A 21,048-nucleotide genomic window follows, 5' to 3' on the forward strand; every position below is an offset into this window, starting at 1 on the left:
TGATGTGAGAGTTTGGACCATAAAGAAGACTGAGTGTTAAAGAATTGATGCCTTAAAACTGTGGTGCTGGAGGATTCTTGAGAGTCCCTTGGACAGCAAGGAGATCAAAACAAGTTAATCCTAAAGGAAATTAACCCTGAATATTCATTGGAAGGACTGATGCTGAAGCTCTAATACTTTGGCTACCTGGTGGGAAGAGCTGAGTTGTTGGAAAAGACCCTGATGCTGGGAAAGATTGAAGGCAGGAGCAGAAGGGGATGACAGAGGATGAGATGGTTGGATGGTATCACCAACTCAATGGACATGAGTCTGAGCAAACTCTGGGAAATAATGAAGGACAGGGAAGCCTGGCGTGCTGCAGTCCATGGGGTTGAAAAGAGGTGGATACGACTGAGCGACTGAACAACCACAACAAAAACCATACAGATTAAAGAAGCTGACTGAATTCCAAACTGCATAAACTCAAAGATCTATACCAAGATCTATCATATCAAATCCCTGAAAACTAAGGAAAAAGAAAAGTCTGGACAGTAGAAAAACAAAAACAAATGCTTTCATATAAGGGAGCTGCTAAGTCGCTTCAGTCGTGTCCAACTCTGTGCAACCCCATAGACGGCAGCCCACCAGGCTCCGCTGTCCCTGGGATTCTCCAGGCAAGAACACTGGAGTGGGTTGCCATTTCCTTCTCCAATGCATGAAAGTGAAAAGTGAAAGTCAAGTCACTCAGTCGTGTCCGACTCTTAGTGACCCAATGGACTGCAGCCTACCAGGCTCCTCCCTCCATGGGATTTTCCAGGCAAGAGTACTGGAGTGGGGTGCCATTGCCTTCTCCCATATAAGGGAGAGATAGTTCAAATGACAATGGTTTTCCCATTAAAAACCTTGGAGGCCAGAAGGAGGTGGTACAGCATTTTTCGGGTGCTGAAAGAAAATAAATGTCAACCTTGAATTTTACATCCAGTGAAAATATCCTTCAGGAATGAAGGGGAGATGAAAATATTCTCAGAAGAAAGAAAACTAAGAGAATTTGTTGTTACTAGACCCACCCTAATGACTAGGTAAAGGAAGTTTTTGACAGGGAAAGGAAATGGTGATTGAAGATAGCTTGGAACGCCAGGAAGGAAGAAAGAACAATGGAAAGGATAAAAACATAGGTAAATATCAGATTTTTATCTCCTCTTGAGTTTTTTAAATTATGTTTGATGATTAAAGGAAACATTATAACATTCTCTGATGTAGTTCTGAATAAATAGAGGAAATATCTATTAGATTATATAATAACACAATAAGGTTACAAGTGGGGAAGAGGAAAGGGACTTAAAAGTAAGGTTTCTATACTTCACTCTAACTGGTACAATGTCAACACCAGTAGACTATAACAAGTTACATATGTATAATATATACCTAGCTGCTGCTGCTGCTGCTAAGTCGCTTCAGTCGTGTCCGACTCTGTGCGACCCCATAGACAGCAGCCCACCAGGCTCCCCCATCCCTGGGATTCTCCAGGCAAGAACACTGGAGTGGGTTGCCATTTCCTTCTCCAATGCATGAAAGTGAAAAGTCAAAGTGAAGCTGCTCAGTCATGCCGACTCTTAGTGACCCCATGGACTGCAGCCCATCAGGCTCCTCTGTCTATGGGACTTTCCAGGCAAGAGTACTGGAGTGGGGTGCCATTGCCTTCTCCAGATAGACTGTATACTGGGTCATAAAACAAACTTCAACAAATTGAAAATATCTGAAATTATACAGAACATGTTTTCTGACCACAATGGTACTAAAGTAGAAATTTAAAAAAAAACCTCCTGAAAAAAATCTTTAGGCCCAGATGGTTTCATTGGAGATTTCTACTAAAAAAGGACAATTAACACCAATTCTATACTATCTCTTGCAGAAAATACAAGAAAAGGTAACATTTCCAAACTCACTTTTATAGGACTAGTACTGATCTGATACTGAGAGCAAATGATGGCATTACAAAAAATAAAACTACAGACTAATATCCCTCATGGATATAGATGTAAAGTCTTCAGTAAAATATTAGCAAATAGAATTCTTAGTTTTTAATTCTTAGAATTAACAATTTTTACATATATTAGCTAATTCTAAAAACTACATATGGCAGTCCAAGATGGTGGAATAGAAGGACATATGCTCATCTTCTCCTGCAAGAACTCCAAAATTACAACTTGCTGCTGAACAGCCATCAACAGGAAAATGTTGGATCCCACCAAAAAAAGATACCCCACATCCAAGGGCAAAGGAGAAGCCCCAGAAAGATAGTAGGAGAGGTGAAATCACATTTAGAATCAAACCCCATACGCACCAAAGACACTCGAAGGGCTCAATCAAACCTTGTGCACACCAGGACCCAGAGTTCCCACAGAGACTGAGCCAGAACTGTGTTGAGTGTCTCCTGCAGAGGTGTGGGTCACCAGTGGACTGCTGCAGGGGCAGGGGCTCTGGGTGCAGAAACAGACTCTCGGAGGGGACAAACAAAAGCTTGTGTGCACCAGGACCCAGGAAAAAGGAGCAGTGACCCCACAAGAGACTGAGCCAGACTTGCACGAGAGTGTCCAGAAGTCTCTCACAGAGGCGTGGGTTGGCAGTAGCCTGCTGCAGGGTTGGGGGCACTGAGTGCAGCAGTGCATGAATGGGATCTTTTGAAGGAGGTCCACATTATCTTGATTACTTCCACCATAGTTTGGCCTCAGGTCAAACAACAGGGAGGGAACACAGCTCCACCCATCAACAGAAAATTGGATTAAAGATTTACTAAGCATCATGAGAAACTGGGCTGGAAGAAGCACAAGCTGGAATCAAGATTGCTGGGAGAAATATCAATAACCTCAGATATGCAGATGACACCACCCTTATGGCAGAAAGTGATGAGGAACTAAAAAGCCTCTTGATGAAAGTGAAAGAGGAGAGTGAAAAAGTTGGCTTAAAGCTCAATATTCAGAAAACTAAGATCATGGCATGTGGTCCCATCACTTCATGGGAAACAAATGGGGAAACAGTGGAAACAGTGTCAGACTTTATTTTTCTGGGCTCCAAAATCACTGCAGATGGTGAGTGCAGTCATGAAATTAAAAGACGCTTACTCCTTGGAAGGAAAGTTATGACCAACCTAGACAGCATCTTCAAAGGCAGAGACATTACATTGCCAACAAAGGTCTGTCTAGTCAAGGCTATGGTTTTTCCAGTGGTCATGTATGGATGTGAGAGTTGGACTGTGAAGAAAGCTCAGCACTGAAGAATTGATGCTTTTGAACTGTGGTGTTGGAGAAGACTCTTGAGAGTCTCTTGAACTGTAAGGAGATCCAACCAGTCCATCCTAAAGGAGATCAGTCCTGGGTATTCTTTGGAAGGAATGATGCTAAAGCTGAAACTCCAGTACTTTGGCCACCTGATGTGAAGAGTTGACTCATTGGAAAAGACTCTGATGCTGGGAGGGATTGGGGGCAGGAGGAAAAGGGGATGACAGAGGATGAGATGGCTGGATGGCATCACCGCCTCGATGGACGTGAGTTAGACTGAACTCCGGGAGTTGGTGATGGACAGGGAGGCCTGGCGTGCTGCAATTCATGGGGTCACAAAGAGTCAGACACGACTGAACGACTGAACTGAAGCATGGTCCCACCCATCAGAACAAGACCCAGTTTCCCCCTCAGTCAGTCTCTGCCATCAGGAAGCTTCCATGAGCCTCTTATCCTTCTCCATCAAAGGGAAGACAAAAGGAAAACCACAGTCACAGAAAACTAACCAATCTGATCACATGGACTACAGCCTTGTCTAACTCAATGAAACTATGAGCCATGCCATGTATGGCCACCCAAGACGGACAGGTCATGGTGGAGAGTTCTGACAAAATGTGGTCCACTGGAGAAGGGAATGGCAAACCACTTCAGTATTCTTGCTTTGAGAACCCCATGAACAGTATGAAAAGGCAAAAGGATATGACACTGAAATGTGAACTCCCCAGGTCGGTAGGTGCCAATTTATGCTACGGAGATAAGTGGAGAAATAACTCCATAAAGAATGAAGAGATAGAGCCAAAGCAGAAATAACACCCAGTTGTGGATGGAACTGGTGATGGAAGTAAAGTCCGATGCTGTAAAGAGCAATACTGCATAGGAATCTGGAATGTTAGGTCCATAAATCAAGGCAAATTGGCAGTGGTCAAACAGTTGGCAAATTGGCAGATGGCAAGAGTGAACATCGACATTTTAGGAATCAGCGAATTAAATGGACTGGAATGGGTGAATTTAACTCAGATGACCATTATATCTACTACTGTGGGCAAGAATCCCTTAGGGAAATGGAGTACCCCTCATAGTCAACAAAAGAGTCGGAAATGCAGTACTTGGATGCAATCTCAAAAATGACAGAATGATCTCTGTTCATTTCCAAGGCAAACAATTCAATATCACAATAATCCAAGCCTATGCCCCAACCAGTAATGCTGAAGAATCTTAAGTTGAATGGTTCTATGAAGACCTATAAGACCTTCTAGAATTAACACCCAAGAAAGATATCCTTTTCATCATAGGGGACTAGAATGCAAAAGTAGGATGTCAAGAGATACCTGGAATAACAGGCAAATTTGGCCTTGAAATACAAAATGAAGCAGGTCAAAGGATAACAAGAGTTTTGCCAAGAGAACACCCTGGTCATAGCAACACCCTCTTCCAACAACACAAGAGAAGACTCCATGCATGGACATCACCAGATGGTCAATACCGAAGTCAGATTGATTATATTCTTTGCAGCCAAAGATGGAGAAGCTCTCTACAGTCAACAAAAACAAGACTTAGAGCTGACTGTGGCTCAGATCATGAACTCCTTATTGCAAAATTCAGACTTAAATTGAAGAAAGTAGGGAAAACCACTACACCATCCAGGTACGACATAAATCAAATCCTTTATTTTTATACAGTAGAAGTGACAAATAGATTCCAGGGATTAGATTTGATAGACAGAGTACCTGAAGAACTATGGACTAAAGTTTGTGACATTGTTCAGGAGGCAGTGATTAAGACCATCTCCAAGAAAAAGAAAGGCAAAAAGGCAAAATGGTTGTCTGAGGAGGCCTTACAAATAGCTGAGAAAAGAAAAGATGCAAAAGGCAAAGAAGAAAACGAAAGATATACCCATCTGAATGCAGAGTTCCACAAAATAGCAAGGAGAGATAAGAAAGCCTTCCTCCATGATCAATGCAAAGAAATAGAGGAAAATAATAGAATAGGAAAGACTAGAGATCTTTTCAAGAAAATTAGAGATACCAAGGGAACATTTCATGCAAAGATGGGCACAATAAAGGACAGAAACAGTACGGACCTAACAGAAGCAGAAGATATTAAGAAGAGTTGGCAAGAATACATAGAAGAACTATACAAAAAAGATCTTAATGACCCAGATAACCAAGATGGTGTGATCACTCACCTAGAGCCAGACATCCTGGAATGTGAAGTCAAGTGGGTCTTAGGAAGCATCACTACGAACAAGCTAGTAGAGGTGATGGAATTCCAGTTGAGCTATTTCAAATCCTAAAAGATGATGCTGTGAAAGTGCTGCACTCAATATGCCAGCAAATTTGGAAAACTCAGCAGTGGCCACAGGACTGGAAAAGGTCAGTTTTCATTTCAATCCCAAAGAAAGGCAATGCCAAAGCATGCTCAAACTACCGCACAATTGCACTCATCTCACATGGTAGCAAAATAATGCTCAAAATTCTCCAAGCCAGTCTTCAACAGTATGTGAACCATGAACTTCCAGATGTTCAAGCTGGATTTAGAAAAGGCAGAGGAACCAGAGATCAAATTTCCAGCATCTGTTGGATCATCGAAAAAGCACGATAGTTCCGTAAAAAGATGTATTTCTGCTTTATTGACTATGCCAAAGCCTTTGACTGTGTGGATCACAACAAACTGTGGGAAATTGTTTAAGAGATGGGAATACTGGATTACCTGACCTGCCTCTTGAGAAATCTGTATGCATGTCAAGAAGCAACAGTTAAAACTGGACATGGAAAAACAGACTTGTTCTAAATCAGGAAAGGAGTACATCAAGGCTGTATATTGTCACCCTGCTTATTTAACTTATATGCAGAGTACATCATGAGAAACGCTGGACTGGAAGAAGCACAAGCTGGAATCAAGATTGCCAGAAGAAATATCAATAACCTCAGACATACAGATGACACCACCCTTATGGCAGAAAGTGAAGAAGAACTAAAGAGCCTCTTGATGAAATTGCAAGAGGGGACTGAAAAAGGTGGCTTAAAACTCAGCATTCAGAAAACTAAGATCATGGCATCCGGTCTCAATACTTCATTGCAAATAGATGGGGAAACAATGGAAAGAGTGAGAGACTTTATTTTGGGGGGCTCCAAAATCACTGCAGATGGTGACTGCAGTCATGAAATTTAAAGATGCTTGCTCCTTGGAAGAAAAGTTATGACTAACCTAGACAGCGTATTAAAAAGCAGAGACATTCATTACTTTGTCAACAAAGGTTTGTCTAGTCAAAGCTATGGTTTTTCCAGTGGTCATGTATGGATGTGAGAGTTGGACTATAAAGAAAACTGAGTGCCAAAGACTTGATGCTTTTGAGCTGTGGTGTTGGAGAAGACTCTTGAGAGTCTCTTCAATGGCAAGGAGATCCAACCATCCCTGAATATTTTGGGAAGGACTGATACTGAAGCTGAAACTCCAATACTTTGGCCATCTGATGAGAATTGACTCATTGGAAAAAACCCTGATGCTGGGAAAGACTGAAGGTGGGAGGAGAAGGGGACGACAGAGGATGAAATGGTTGGATGGCATCACCGACTCTATGGACATGAGTTTGAGTGAGCTCCGGGAGTTGGTGATGGACAGGGAAGCCTGGCATGCTGCAGTCTGTGGAGTCACAAAGAGTCGGACATGACTGAGAGACTGAACTGAATTGAAATATACATATATTATATATATTTTATATAATATATATATTGTATATACATTATATAATATACATAGGTCATATATATATATATATATATATATATATATATACACACACACACACACATATCCTTGCTAATATATATAAGATATAGGGGCTTCCCTGATGGTGGTGGTTTAGTCACTAAGTCGTGTTGACTTTTGGGATCCCATGGACTGTAGCCTGCCAGGCTCCTCTGTCCATGGGATTTTCCAGGTGAAAATACTGGGGTGGGTATTTTCTCCTCCTTCTCCAGAGATCTTCCTGACCCAGGAATCAAACTCAGGTTGCCTGCATTGCAGGCAGATTCTTTACCAACTGAGCTATGAGGGAAGCCCTTCCCTGGTGGTGGCTCAGTGGTAAAGAATCTGCCTGTAAAATGCAGGAGATGTGGGTTTGATCCCTGTGTCAGGAGGATCCCTTGGGGAAACAAATGGCAACCCACTCTAGTATTCTTGCCTGGGAAATCCCATAGACAGGGGAACCTGGTGAGCTACGGTCCTTGGGTTTGTAAAAGAGTCAAACATGACTTAACTACTAAACAAAACAAAACAAAAAGTAATAAATATAATATACAAAAAAATATATATATTTATTTCTAGGGATTAAAAACTAAGAATTCTATTTGTTAGTATTTTATTGAAGGCTTTACATTTCATGAAGGATATTAGCCTGTAGTTTTCTTGTGATGCCATCATTTGTTTTCAGTATCAGGGCAATACTAGTCCTATATGGACTTCCCTAGTGGCTCAGATGGTAAAGAATCTGCCTGCAATGTGGGACACCCAGGTTTGATCCCCAGGTCGCTAAGATCTCCTGCAGAAGGGAATGGCTACTCACTCCAGTATTCTTGCCTGAGGAATTCTATGGACAGAGGAGACTGGCAGGCTACAGTCCATGGTGTCACAGAGTCACACATGACTGAGTGACTAACACAATTAATCACAACATATAATATGGGCTTCCCAGGTGTCACTATTGATAATGAACCCACCTGTCAATGCAGGAGATGTAAAAGATGAGGGTTCAATACCTGGGTAGGGAAGATCCCCTGGAGGAGGGCATGGTAACCCACTCCAGTATTCTTGCCTGGAGAATCCCATGGACAGAGGAGCCTGGACGGCTCCTATGGACTGCAACCCCACAGTCCATAAGGGTTGCAGAGTTGGACATGACTGAAGCGACTTAGCACATATACAATATATAACATATCTAATCTAATCTAATATATATATAATCAGATTTCATCTAATCTAATATATAATATACTATATATTACACCATGAACAAGTGGGATTTATCCCAGGTATATAAAGCTAGTTCAATATTTGATAATCAATCAATGTAACCTACCATGTTAAAAGGCTAAAAAGAAAAATTACATATATGGCAGTATTACTATCAACTGATACAGCAAAAACATGAAATAAAATTCAACATCCATTCATGACATAAATTCTCATGAAACTAGGAATATAGAGGGGTACTCTCTCAATTTTTAAGGGAAATCAACAAAACCTACAGCTGACATCATACGTATTGGTAAAAGTGAATGTTTTCCCTCTAAGTTCTAGAACAAGGTAAGGATATCTGTTCTCACCACTCTTATCCAACATAATACTTGAAGTCTTAGCCAGTGTAATAAGGCAAGAAGAGGAAATAAAAGGCATATAGATCAGACAGACAGAAAGAAAACTGTCTCTATTTGCAGATGGTGATCTATGTAGAAAATCCTACGGAGTCTACAAGATAACATCTAGAAATTATAAATGAGTTTAGAAGTGTCACAGGATATAAGCACAATATACAAAAAATATATTTCTGTATACTAGCAACAAACACATGGAAACCAAAATGAAAAACATAACTCAATAAAAGAAAAACTTTTATAAAACCTGCTAAGGATGTGTATGCTGAAAATGACAAAATGCTGATGGAAGGAAATAAGAGAAGATCTCGATAAATCGAGAAATATACCATGTTCATGGATTGGAATTCTCTCCAAATTGATATACAGATTTAACACAACTCCTAACAAAATCTCATCAAGGTTTTTTTTTTAAGATATAGAAAAAGTTATTCTAAAGCTTATATGGAAAGGCAAAGAAACTAGTATAGCTAAAACAAGTTTGAAAAGGAAGAGGAATCACTCTACCTGATTTTAAGATTTATTATATAGCTGCAGTAATCAAGACATGAATAGACACATAGATCAATGGCACAGAAGAGAAAACCCCAAAAGAAAGAGACAGTTGCCTTGAGAATGAGAATTTTTGAAAAGGTGGTGGTCCTAGGGAGCTATCTGGATTTTCTGCCCTTCTACTAGATTGAAGAGGTTTTACATCATGACATGCTTTTCAAGACAAAAGGAAGCACCCTAGAATTACTAGAGGTACCTAAGAAAGGAGTCAGTACTTCAGACTTGTAAAATAGTCCATTTCCAGTCCCTTATTTGCAGCTACAGTGACCAGATTTTGTAAACTAAAAATTGGGACATAAGGTCTGATAAAGATTATTGTCTTTTTCTTAAAAAGCTCCAACATGTATTTCTCTTTTCTGACTATAAAAGCAAGACATGTTCATATAGGAATTTTGAAAAATAACAGAAAAAGAATAAAGAACAAGTAAAAAATTACCCATAATTTCAATTCTACCATCAAAGATAACTACTGTTATAATTTTTGGTATATTTCCCTCTAGAGTTTTGCTATGCATATCCATACATTCACTCACACAGACATTATGTATATTTGCAAAGTTGAGACTATATGGTATTAAATCATTTCACACCCTGTTTTTTCACTTAAGATTGTTACCATGAGCAAATTATTCTCTTGTCATCAAATTAGCTTTAAAAATTTCTTTTTAATTGGCTGCAACAAATTATTCCATGTAGTTATACTAACATTGTATCATATCTCAAATTCAATGTATTGAAAAAGAACACATCAAGTATATATTTCTGTAAAACTATCCCCTACTCCCAATGGCTCCCCATCCCAGTTGGTATCAAGGCTGGAAACCTCAGAGTCATCTTTACTTCTTCCTTTCTCCTTGATCCCCTATAAATGATATACCTCCAAATGCTATTGATACTCTCTTCCTAACAGCTCTCAGTCATCCAGGAGGAATAGGATAGGGAGTATCCTACCACCAGTGTTCTGGTCCAGGTCTTTGAAGGCTCACCCTTGAAATACCACCATGATCCATCCAAATATCACTGCATCATGTCGTATCTTAGTTTCAGAACCTAGAATGGCTCCTACTTTACTGTATTGGTATGTACAATTTAGTATGAAATTCAAGTAAACCTGCCATCTCTCCCTGGCCCCCACCTATCCAAGTTTCCCCTGCTTATGAACACTTCCCTCTTCTATCTATTCAAAACACCCCAACCTTATGAAAGTACTCTCCCTAAAGTTTTACTTCTCTTCTTCTGTCTTGCACCAGCCCTTATTATGTCCTGACCTGTCTAAGGGGGTTAGTTTTGGCTCCTCATCTCAACTTCTCAGCTGTGTTTCAGAGGCAGGATTCATGTCTTAAACTTCTCTTATATGTCTCATGACACTAAGCACATGGGGAGTTCCAAAAAATATTGATTGATTGATTTATCTGGGCTTTAATGTGGAGACACAGTGATACTTCTTAAAATCAATCTGGTTCAGAACCTCACTTTGGGAGACATTGCAAGGTGGGAAGGGGTGATTGGAAAGAGCAGACATGGGATGATGACTAGACTTGACCCAGCAATAGTGCCAAGGAGAGGAGAGGCACCAGGCCTAGCTTCAAATCCTGATGTCATCACTTACTTGTTATGTGACCGTGGGCTTATTATATTACCTCTGCAGGCACCAGTTGCCTACCTCATAAGGTAACAGGGAGAAAAAAATGAGATCACATATGTAAAGAATACAGCATGGTGATGCACAGTAGGCTTTCAATAATAGGAGTTGCCACCTCCTGGATTTAGGTAGGTATTTCAAGTCTTCAAAAGTAACCTGTCAAGGGTTTTTATGGTTTGTTAAAAGCTGCTGTTGAAATTACTGGAACTTTGGGGAATAGCCTTCATTTTCATTTTAGAATTTCTAAAATTTTCAGTATGACATATTGACAACTTTTTCTGTTTAACAATGACAATAACAACAACAACAATAACCAAGCTTTCCAATTCTTACACCATTTAGTGAAGCAAGCGAGGCTCCTAGAAGAGACCATAGGGAGCTGGAGAGGGATAAAGAAAAAGGACAGAGGATGGCAAGGTGAGATAAGGGATGAACATCACAGAGATCCTCACCTGAAGTCATGCAAATTGGCTCATATTAGGCTCCAAAATCCTGCTCCAAAGTCCTTCCAAGAAGCCCTGAAGCAAATGGTCAGTCTGTCTTGGGTCTGGCCCTGCCTTGCAATTTATCCTCATGGCTTCTCAGGGGGCAAGAGAAGGTGTGGAAATAAGCTGAGTTTTCATGGTGTGGAGTCCCACCAGGCAGGAGCACTGCTTCAAGTTGGGGACTCCAGCAGGTCTTGGACATGCCCAGACCTGATGCCCCCAATTGCTAGTCCTTAGAAGAATGTCAATCCCAGACATCAGGCTGCCAGAGGAGGTGCTGCTTACACTAAGCACAGTGGTTCTCCTGAGAATATTACCTGTAGATGTGCAAAGGGTCTTGGCTTGGGGCTGTGGAACTGTAAATAGACTGGGATTGGTGATCACAGCACAATTCAGACAGTAGGAGTCAGGTGGACTGGCTTCTTCAACCTGTCCTTCTCTTTTACTTCTCTACTCGGCACAAAATAGAGCTGGAAGGTTCAGTTACAGTATAGTGGAGAGGGGGGCAAGGCTAAAAGGCCTACATCAGGGACAAGAATTTCAAATGCTGCTTGTAGACGAGTTCCTCCCATTTCCAGAGAGAAATCAGATTTCAGGTGCTTTGGATCAACCACACAGAAGGAGTCAGGTATGTAGTACCAGGTGGAAGGGGCTTACCAGGGGTGACTGGAAAAAGTAGATGACGAGTAGGCTTGATAGGGCAACACTACAAAGAGAGGAAGGACACTGGAAATGACAAACCCGACTCCAAAGCCTCAATTCGTACAGCCCTGGGTTCAAGTGTTTGCTCCACTACCTATTAACACAGTGTAGCACAGAGTAGGTGCTTAGTAATTACTTGCTGAATGAATAAAGGTGACCTTGGCCAAGTAATTTATCCTCTCTGAGCCTCAGTTTCCTCATCTGTAAGATAAATAGTAGCTATTATTCTTATTATTTCTCCTGTGGTGTCTCTCCCAACACCCACATCAGTTTGCTGGTCCATCTCCCCAACCCTGCACCATAGAGGCTGCCATACTAAGTCTCCTTCACTAAGGGTCAGAAAGGGCAGATGTGCGTAAGACCTGCTCTTCCCTCTTTTATCCTATCTCCTTCTCTCCTCCTCCTTACTTCCTGGTCCCATTTGTTTCCTTTTCTATCTCTGGCAAACATAGAGTCTGGGAACTCAGAGCAAATGTAGAAACCTCCAGTTACAACTCCAACACATTCTCACACATGCACAACTCACCCTTTCCTGCCCCTCCCCCACCAGGTCTGGCCTGGACTGCAACATGAAACTTTTGGCCCCCTAGGGACTTTTACTTGATTTAAATGTCATCAGGACCAGGGATTAGAAAACCTCTACCCCTGTTTCCCCATGCAGAGCTAGGCAGGCTCAAGGAGGTAGCTGCCTCTGGGGATTGATCACATCAGCAGTGTTTCAACTCTGGAAGGTTCTCTGTGAGCTAACTCCTCTGGAGTCAACCAGAGAGGAAAGGCAAACAAGTTTGAGCACATGAAGATGGTTCAAGGGTGATTTTACAGTAGTGGTCATGATCTAGGTTGAATGATCCACATTCTAACCTATACTTCCTTGTGAACAATCACACAAATCTTCAAGATTCATTGACATGAGAAGAACGATTTGTGGGAACAACACATAATTTTTCTCTGTATAAACCTAACAGCTTGAATAGACTCTCCATGGTTTTATTTTTGTCTTTTTTTCCTCTCTCAGAAAGTCTAATAGGGAGTAAAGACAGGATAAAGTGAGGTCCAAATTTGCCAGTCATCCTGTAGCATATGGAATTTATCACTATAAGATGAACCTCCTCAGGTTTACTCTCCAATAGGTTAAAAAAATCCCATTTTTTTGTGCTTCTAAGGGATGTGGTGAGAAAGAGAGAAAACCCAAGCTCAAAGGCTAAATTCAACCAGATATGCTGGTGAAACTCCTTTCCATAGAGTGGAATGTAGTCCATCCACTCCCTCATTGCCATCCACTTCCCCAAATAATCTTTGGCTCTGTCCCACCACCTTTGTTTTTAATAGGGGGAGGTGTAGAGGGGGAGAGGGAGAGACACTGGAAGAAATGGCCAGCCTCACTGAGGTCTTATATTGAAGAACAGATGATAGTCTTTTACTCAGGTTCAGGAAAATCTTTCAGAATGCAGAAAATTCAGCAGCCTTTCCACACTGACCATTGTCATGGCAACGCACTATCTGATGGCAGCATGTCACCAGGCTGGAGGGGCATGGTCTCAGTACAGCAGGTTAGCCTGGCCATTTTTAACATTTGGACTTCTTTCTAGCCTCATTTCTTGTAGGTTTAACTGCATTTCTTTTCAGTTCTGGATTTATATGCTCTGCTCATTTGCATGGCTAGAACACAAGACTTTGTCAATATGAAAGGGATGGCTAAATGGAAAAATCTGAAGATTCCTAGTAATCTATAGCCATTCTACTTGCTGTCTGCCCTCCCTGGCTCCTCCCCACCCACTCTTAGCCACTTAGTTTCTTTTCTTCTCCTCATCAGTTCTTTCCTATACACAGTATTACCTCCCCCACAACCCCCCCAACTATGACTCATCAACCAACCCCTGCATTCTCATCTTCTTTTTATTGTTTTTGTATTTTCACATAATTAATGTACAGCATCCTAGAATCTTAGGACTGGAAGGAACCTTAACGATAGCCTAGTATAATAACCTACCTCCAAATGTAGGTCTCCATCTACAATATGACAGCCAATTGACTGTCTTGTCTCTATTTGTAGGTCTCCAGTAATAGAGACCTCATTCCTTTCTGGGCAGTCTGTTCCACTTTGGACAGCTGTGATCATTATAAAATTCTTTACCTTGAATGAAAATCTGCTTAATCTGCCTTTTAATAATACCTACCCATGGGTCCTAGCTCTGTGCCCTGTGACCACATAGACTCTGTCTATACCCTCTGCTCTGTGACAGCCTCTCAGAGATATGGGACAACATACCCCTGAGTCTTCTACTCTCCAAAAACCCAGATCTTCCTCCAACCAGACCTCTTGGAGCCTGGGCTCCAATCCTCTCCCCATCCTGACCTCCTGAAACATATGTTCCTATTTGTCTCAAGATCTTTTAAAGTAAGGTCAATACTGCATTAACATCTCTGGAGGCTACCTTGCCATGGTGACTCACACTGACTAAAATCCCTAACTCTTGCAGACAAAATCCTGTGAAGCCATGTCTTCCTATCTTGCTTGTGTCCAGTTGCTTTTGAAGACCCAATTCCTGGTCTATACATTAATTTCATGGTATTGCAACTGGAATATTGCTTTAACCTGTTAGGATATTTTTAAAAAAAATCTTGACTTCCATGTAACTTGCATATCCTCTAAAATTTTCTGTTATTATTATTTTTTAACCAATCCTCAAACTAATCTTTTATCTCATTTTTATATAAGTATTTTTTAAAAAATGTATTCTTTTGGGTTTCTTATCTTTCCTAATTCTCTTCCCTTTGAATTACCTTCCTTATGTCTTCTCTTGCTTTTCATTTCCATTTCTCAATAGCATGAGGTCAGCACTCTCTGGAGATATGTGTCTGGGTATGTGTGCAGGAAAGCATGAGGGCATAAAGATATCTGCACATATGTAGGTGTGAGCAAGTGGCTGCAGAGCCTTGTTTAGTTTCTATTTCTATTGTTTGTCTCTGCTCTACCAGGATTTAGAGTCTGGATGAGGGGAAAATGGCAAGGTGAAGGGAAAGAGGGTATGAGAATTTGGTCCAGGATCTGAGAGGGACAGGAGGAAACAAGGGTGGGAACATGTGTTAATCAAGTCTGCGGTGTAGTAAGAAAGGCTAGAGAAAGGCCAGGAAAAGAAGGATTCTAAAGGCCTTAAAGGTTCAAGGAGGGAGGAGGATTTGGTTAGGAAGTGAAGACTTTTGAAGTTGGTAGCCATTGAGAGACCAGAGGGAGGTGCCTTGAAACTACAGGATCAGGGAAAGGCTGAGGGCTGTGTGATACCTGAGAGAGCTGATAAGCACTGCTGTGAGCACAACCTTATGAGTGTATGACTCATGAGCTTAGAAATCTTTCTCTCATCAAAGGAGCCTGGGATGTGGAGTCAGTGGCTATGGACTAGGTTGTTGTCACAGACTGGGCTGTACTAGACGACAGGGCCTTAATATCACTTTCAGCAACGATTCCCCAGGACAACGTGTTCCCTCACACTAACTCTGACACAGAACGGGCCTCTCTTTTGTGCTGGAGTCTATTCCAATGAGGGAATCAAAGTTAAGAGAACTGGTGCTATCTTGATTGTTAGTTGAATAAACACAGGAATTTCACTCTCCATTATGGGCAATGTGATACCTTTGACCTTCTAACTCTGCAAATAATTAGGACCCCCCAAAATATGCACACGTACACACAAATTCAATTAAATAGGAATGTGGGTACCAAAACAACTTTAAAAAAATGGTAGATGAAGTGAGTTTAGTTGTGAAACAGCAGTTGGGGTTGGGAGGGGAGTTTCTACCAACAGTATTCCCAAACAGCTAGTGGACAGTGTGATCAAGTGGGCAATAACCTGATGACTGCCATTTTCCCTCTGTCCAGAGGCCAGAATAATTGGAGGCCAACCTTAGGGAAAGGAAGAATAGGGAAGCAGCCACATCTCCAGTGCTCTAAGTAAGACTGGGGAACCCACTCCCAGGGCTTCAAAATCTTTGACTACTCACTGTGGGCTCACAGTCACTCAAAGCTCTATTGGACCAATGAACCACATCGGAACAGAATGCCTGCGAGCCCTCCTGCCCCCATGTCCAACCCCAAGTCTGAATTGACTTGACCTTCTCTTATCTTAGAGAGGGTTTTACTGTTGCCCTTTTCAAAGAGAGTTCCAGGGCACACTTTAGAACTGGCTTTCCACTGGAGGTGCTTAAAGCTGAAACTTTTGTCTCCCTGAAGGTGACATTAGTTGGCCAAATGACAATCCCAACCAGAGTGACCAGTGCAGAATTCCAACTACAAGCTCTTAGGCCAAGAAGAGGTTTCCCTTTTGAGTCAGTGTAGTCTAGCCACCAAATGACAAATGGTATTTGGGGAAGCCCCCACTGATGGGTCACCACAAGCTGGGTGGAATGAGGAGAGCTGGATTTGAAGGGTGGTGCTCACCTTTGATGTAGTTGAGGATTTGCTGGACTCGGTGGGGCTCATTGCGGTCTGGCCGGCAGCTTGGCGTGATTTCCAGCACATAATCAGGACCATATGCTGTGAAAAACTGTAAGGAAAACGGAAAGGCCAAAAAACAAACTAAACCACAGAAAACCTCCAAACCAAAAAACCACAGACAATCAGAACAACAACAACAACCCACTGCTACCAACAAGGCAGGGAAGGCCCAGATGGGCAGGGCAGGAGGGTGCAGCAGGAAACTAGTCCCCTTGTTCAAACCTCCTGTGACAGTCCACTGCAAAATTCTTTCTTTGGCTTGGTGTTCAAGGTCCTCTCTGCTCACATCTCAACTTTTCTCTCTAGCCTCAGCTCACTCACTCCCTCTTCTCTAGCCACACTGGCCGGCTCTGGGCTCTCCCAAATGAGACCATGCTTGGTCCCTCAGCCCCTTGAGGATCTTTGCCCTTGTTTTTTCCTGAGGCCTGCAAAGTCCCTCCCCCATCCCCTGCTGCCTGTGAAAAACCTCTCCAACCTTCCAGGCACAGCTCAAATGTCATCTCCTTCACAAAGCTGTCCCTCATTCTACACAAGCCCCAGAGCATTCTGTTGATACATCTCTTATGGCCCTTGTTCAACAAATAGACAGTGCTTGCCTGCATATCACACACAGGTCACTGTGCTGGCTGCTGTAGGGGCTGTGAAGATGGACAAGCCCTCCTTTGGGGTCCTCTAGGTGCTCTTCAGTGTGTAGAGATTTTTCAACGGTGACCTGATCTCCCTATACTGGGTTATCAGCTCCTTAAAGGCAGGCAGCACCTGTCTTAGTCACCTCCTTGGTCCTCACAGACCAAGGCCTGTTAGTTTTGGTTGCCTTGAATTCCCTGCAACAGGAATGTCAAATGAGCCTAGTTTTTCTATTTTTTCTGTAGTAGAGTTTGTTTTTAAATTCAGGGAATCAAGATAAAGGTTTTTGGTTTCTATTTCTAGCTCACTAGATGATTCCTTGTGACCTTTGGTAAGTCACAATATCTGATTCAGCTTCTCTATTAGGGACCGCTTGGGGAAAAACACCCCATGACAGAGGGAATCATTCAATTGGGAGAAGTTTTTGAATGGGAAATATGCAAAGCTACTATTTCTGTTAAAAACTAAACAGAAATAGTATTTGTACACACTTTCTGGAGAGAGAGCATATGGTCCTTAACATTATGTGCTTTCAATAGTGATATTGTTAGGCAGAAGTAAGCCAGGGAAATTCAAATTCCCTGGAAAAAATGGTACAGAGGGCATGAAAACAAGGGATCTTGGCATGTGTCATGAATTTGATGTCATTCAAAGAGCCTTTTAAAAATAATCCAAGGTGATTGCCATTGCCATCAAATTATCCTTGTTAAGAGTCTGGATGTATATCTGGTACCATGGGAGAGGTTGTGGAATAATCTCTAGGGATTCTAACAGCATCTTTGTGGAATCTATGGGAGTAATTTGATGGGAAGATGACTTTTGCTCATCCATGACAGAAGACTCCTCATATCTAATTAAAAGAAAAATGACCAAGACTGTGCCAATGATTATAATGCTTTTTCTTTTATTGGACTGATCTAAAAAGAAGAGGAGTCTAGTTCCTTCCTGCTGAAGTTATTACTTGCTGATGTCTGAAGTCCCAAGTTCTGGAGATAGAAGATGCCTTGTGTAGAGATGGTCTTTACAGAAACTAACTCCCCCATTCTGATCAAAGAAACCTGAGAGGTTTGTATTTTTAGCCAAGGAGGGCCCCTTAGTCCAAACCTGAGAACCTCATGGGCTTGGCTCTTGAAGAGAAGGCTTCAAACAGGTGTAGCCCTCTCTCCTTAAGTGGCCTCTCCTACTCCAGAGGCTGTCAAGTAGTACATTCATTTCATGGGCAGGGAAAGATGGGTTTAGAGTGAGCAATAGAAGAAAGGCAGGTCCAATGAAGAAGTCACTCTGAGACACCCAAACTCCTGGCATCAAATGCTATAAAAATCAGAGGCAAGGGGCCTCGCTGAGGTATAGGAGGAGGGAATGTTCTGACTCCATCTATAAAGATAACATTGCTGATCCTCTGTCAGTAAGGCATGTCGTGAGCTATCTGTTTTGCGCTGAGTGTCTGGAACAACATGTCCTCATTGTGAAGACCTGCTGCATGCTCAGGCCGCTCTCCAGCTTTAGCCCCCTCTTGGGCTGTGAGCACATGGTGGCAAGACGGTCAGCTGGGGCCAGAGCTGACTGCCACGTGATGGAGCTCAGCTTGACTGGGATTGAGGCTCTTGTCCTGGCTGGCTAAGCATCTGGCTTTAACTAACCCATAAATAACCCATTCTTTGCTGAAGAAATCTGGCTGCAGGTAAGCCTGGGTTCCTAAACATCTCCCCACCTTTGCCAATCAAATATTATTCCTAGGTATTACTTATTACACTATTCTTAGGCTAGGGAACACAGATGATATAAGAAAGTCCCTGCTCTGTGATCCAGTTCCACATGGCAGCCTTGAGCAGCTCTGCTTGGAGCTGAGGGAAGAGACAGGCATGAGGAAGGCAGAGGCTGTATCTAAGGCAAAGGTGGTGCACTCTTTCCCTCTCTGGCTCTTTCGTGGTATTTCTGTTTTTGTGTTATATTATGTTTTTAGTTTTGTACTCGTTAACTCTTTTCTATGGGACCGTGAACTCTGCAAAGGCAGAAACTTATGTCATATTCTCTTTGTAGAGCCTGTAGAGTTGAACTCAAGGTTCTCCTTCAACCTTTACTTTAAAATTATGCTGAATTACGTTAATTCACAAAAGGTTTATCTGGCTGTTCAGTTAATTCTGTGGAATAATGCAAAGAGCCAATTTATGGCATGAACAGTTTTCTCAGCTCTCAAGGCAGCATGATGAGGCGGCAAGAGCCCTGGCCATAGAGTCAGGCAGAGCTGGATTTTTCATACTTGGATTGAGCTGTGTGCCTCAGGCAAGCTTCTTTTCTCATTGCTACCTGAAGAATGATAAATGCTGACCCAACTGGGTTGTTAGGAATCACAGAGATAATATACATTAAAGGGCCGACCACAGAGGCCAGCCCAGCACATGGTAGGATGTCAGTACATGTGAATTCTCTTCTCTTGGGGCAAGAAGCCATTGCCTAACTGGCGCCTCACCTGGACCCCGGGGGATGTTAGGCCAAGCACTGGGACCTTCCCCACCCCCAGATGCAGAAAGAAGAACTTGTTCCTCCTGCCAGACAAAAGCCCAGAAGCCCCAGTAGCTTCCCACTTACTTAAACCATGAGCTCCACCAAGGGCCAGTAGAGAAACTGACTTCTTTCACAGTTTCCTGCCTTCTGCTCCCGCCACTTGTTACTGGCGAGGTGGAAAGGAAATCTGATCACACAAAGCCAAGATGTTGGGATGGAGGGATTTGGCCTGCACTAGAAATAGTTCAAGGCCCCACCCTGAAACTGCCCTCCAGTGTTGAAGAGAAAAGGAAATGGGCAAGTGGCAATGCCATTCCCAGACAGGTGGAGTAGGGCATGAAAGAGGCCAGCCGGCCAGCAAGTGCAAACGCAGGCTTTGATCTCAGCAAAGGAAGGAGGGAGGTGCTAACCTTCTCCCACTCCTTCCCCCTTTCCCTCAGTGCTCCTTTTGCTTTCTGGGGTTCATTTATGCATGTTTGAGGGGAACATGGTAGTGGGAAGGAGACAAATGGAAAGGATGAGGTGGGGCTGAAGGATGGGAGTGGAAGGGAATGGTACTTGAGGGAAGTCAGTTTCTTCTTGACCCAAGAGTCAATGAATTAAAAAAAGGAAATAGTTTAGTCTGTTCAGTTCAGCCCAGCTCAAAGTGCCTTTCTCGCTCACTTCCCTCCAGCTCTTGCTTATACAATGCAAATAACATACACTTAGATACCTGGTCAAGAAGATATTCAGAAGAAGCCTTAGGTTGTTGTTACTCCTTCATAATCCTATGTGGTCACAGGAAACCAAACCACAAACCTGGAACAGTCAGTCCTTTTATCCTTCCTTCAACATTTATTACATATCTACTATGTGCCTCACTAGGTTAGTCACTGGGTGCAAAGATAGTAAGATATGTTTAGTAGGAAGGGATATTATAGAACAGTGTGATGAGAGGTATAACAATAATACTAAAGATATAAGTAATAACAGTTAATATTTTTGTCTTTAAAAAAATTGAAGTATATATTTGATTTATAATATAAATATATATATATATATTTCAGATTCTTTCCCCCTATAGATTATTATAAGATATTGAGTATAGTTTCCTGTTCTATACAGTAGATCCTTGTTGGTTATCTATTTTATATACAGTAGCGTGTATATCAGAGAAGGCAATGGCACCCCACTCCAGTACTCTTGCCTGGAAAATCCCATGGACGGAGGGGCCTGGTAGGCTGCAGTCCATGGGGTCGCTAGGAGTCAGACACGACTGAGCGACTTCACTTTGACTTTTCACTTTCATGCATTGGAGAAGGAAATGGCAACCCACTCCAGTGTTCTTGCCTGGAGAATCCCAGGGACAGGGGAGCCTGGTGGGCTGCCGTCTATGGGGTCGCACAGAGTTGGACACGACTGAAGCGACTTAGCA

General features: G+C 42.3%; 1 protein-coding gene across 2 annotated transcripts in view; it reads right to left on the reverse strand.

Annotated features, from left to right (window-relative positions):
• The window catches only part of HDAC8 (histone deacetylase 8), a 241,477-nt gene that overhangs the window by 14,709 nt on the left and 205,720 nt on the right, over positions 1-21,048 (reverse strand). Inside the window, exon 10 of one of the 2 annotated variants that reach the window (XM_086388927.1) lies at positions 16,446-16,551. The exons of the other annotated variant lie outside the window; for it this stretch is intronic. Within the exon in view, the coding sequence (XP_086245053.1) occupies positions 16,446-16,551 (106 nt within the window). The remainder of the gene's footprint in view (positions 1-16,445; positions 16,552-21,048) is intronic. 2 annotated transcript variants of the gene reach the window in all.

Source organism: Bos grunniens, chromosome X (assembly GCF_055505025.1).
Source record: "Bos grunniens cultivar Pamir isolate PY7600 chromosome X, Bosgru_T2T1.0, whole genome shotgun sequence".
Lineage (NCBI taxonomy): Eukaryota > Metazoa > Chordata > Mammalia > Artiodactyla > Bovidae > Bos > Bos grunniens.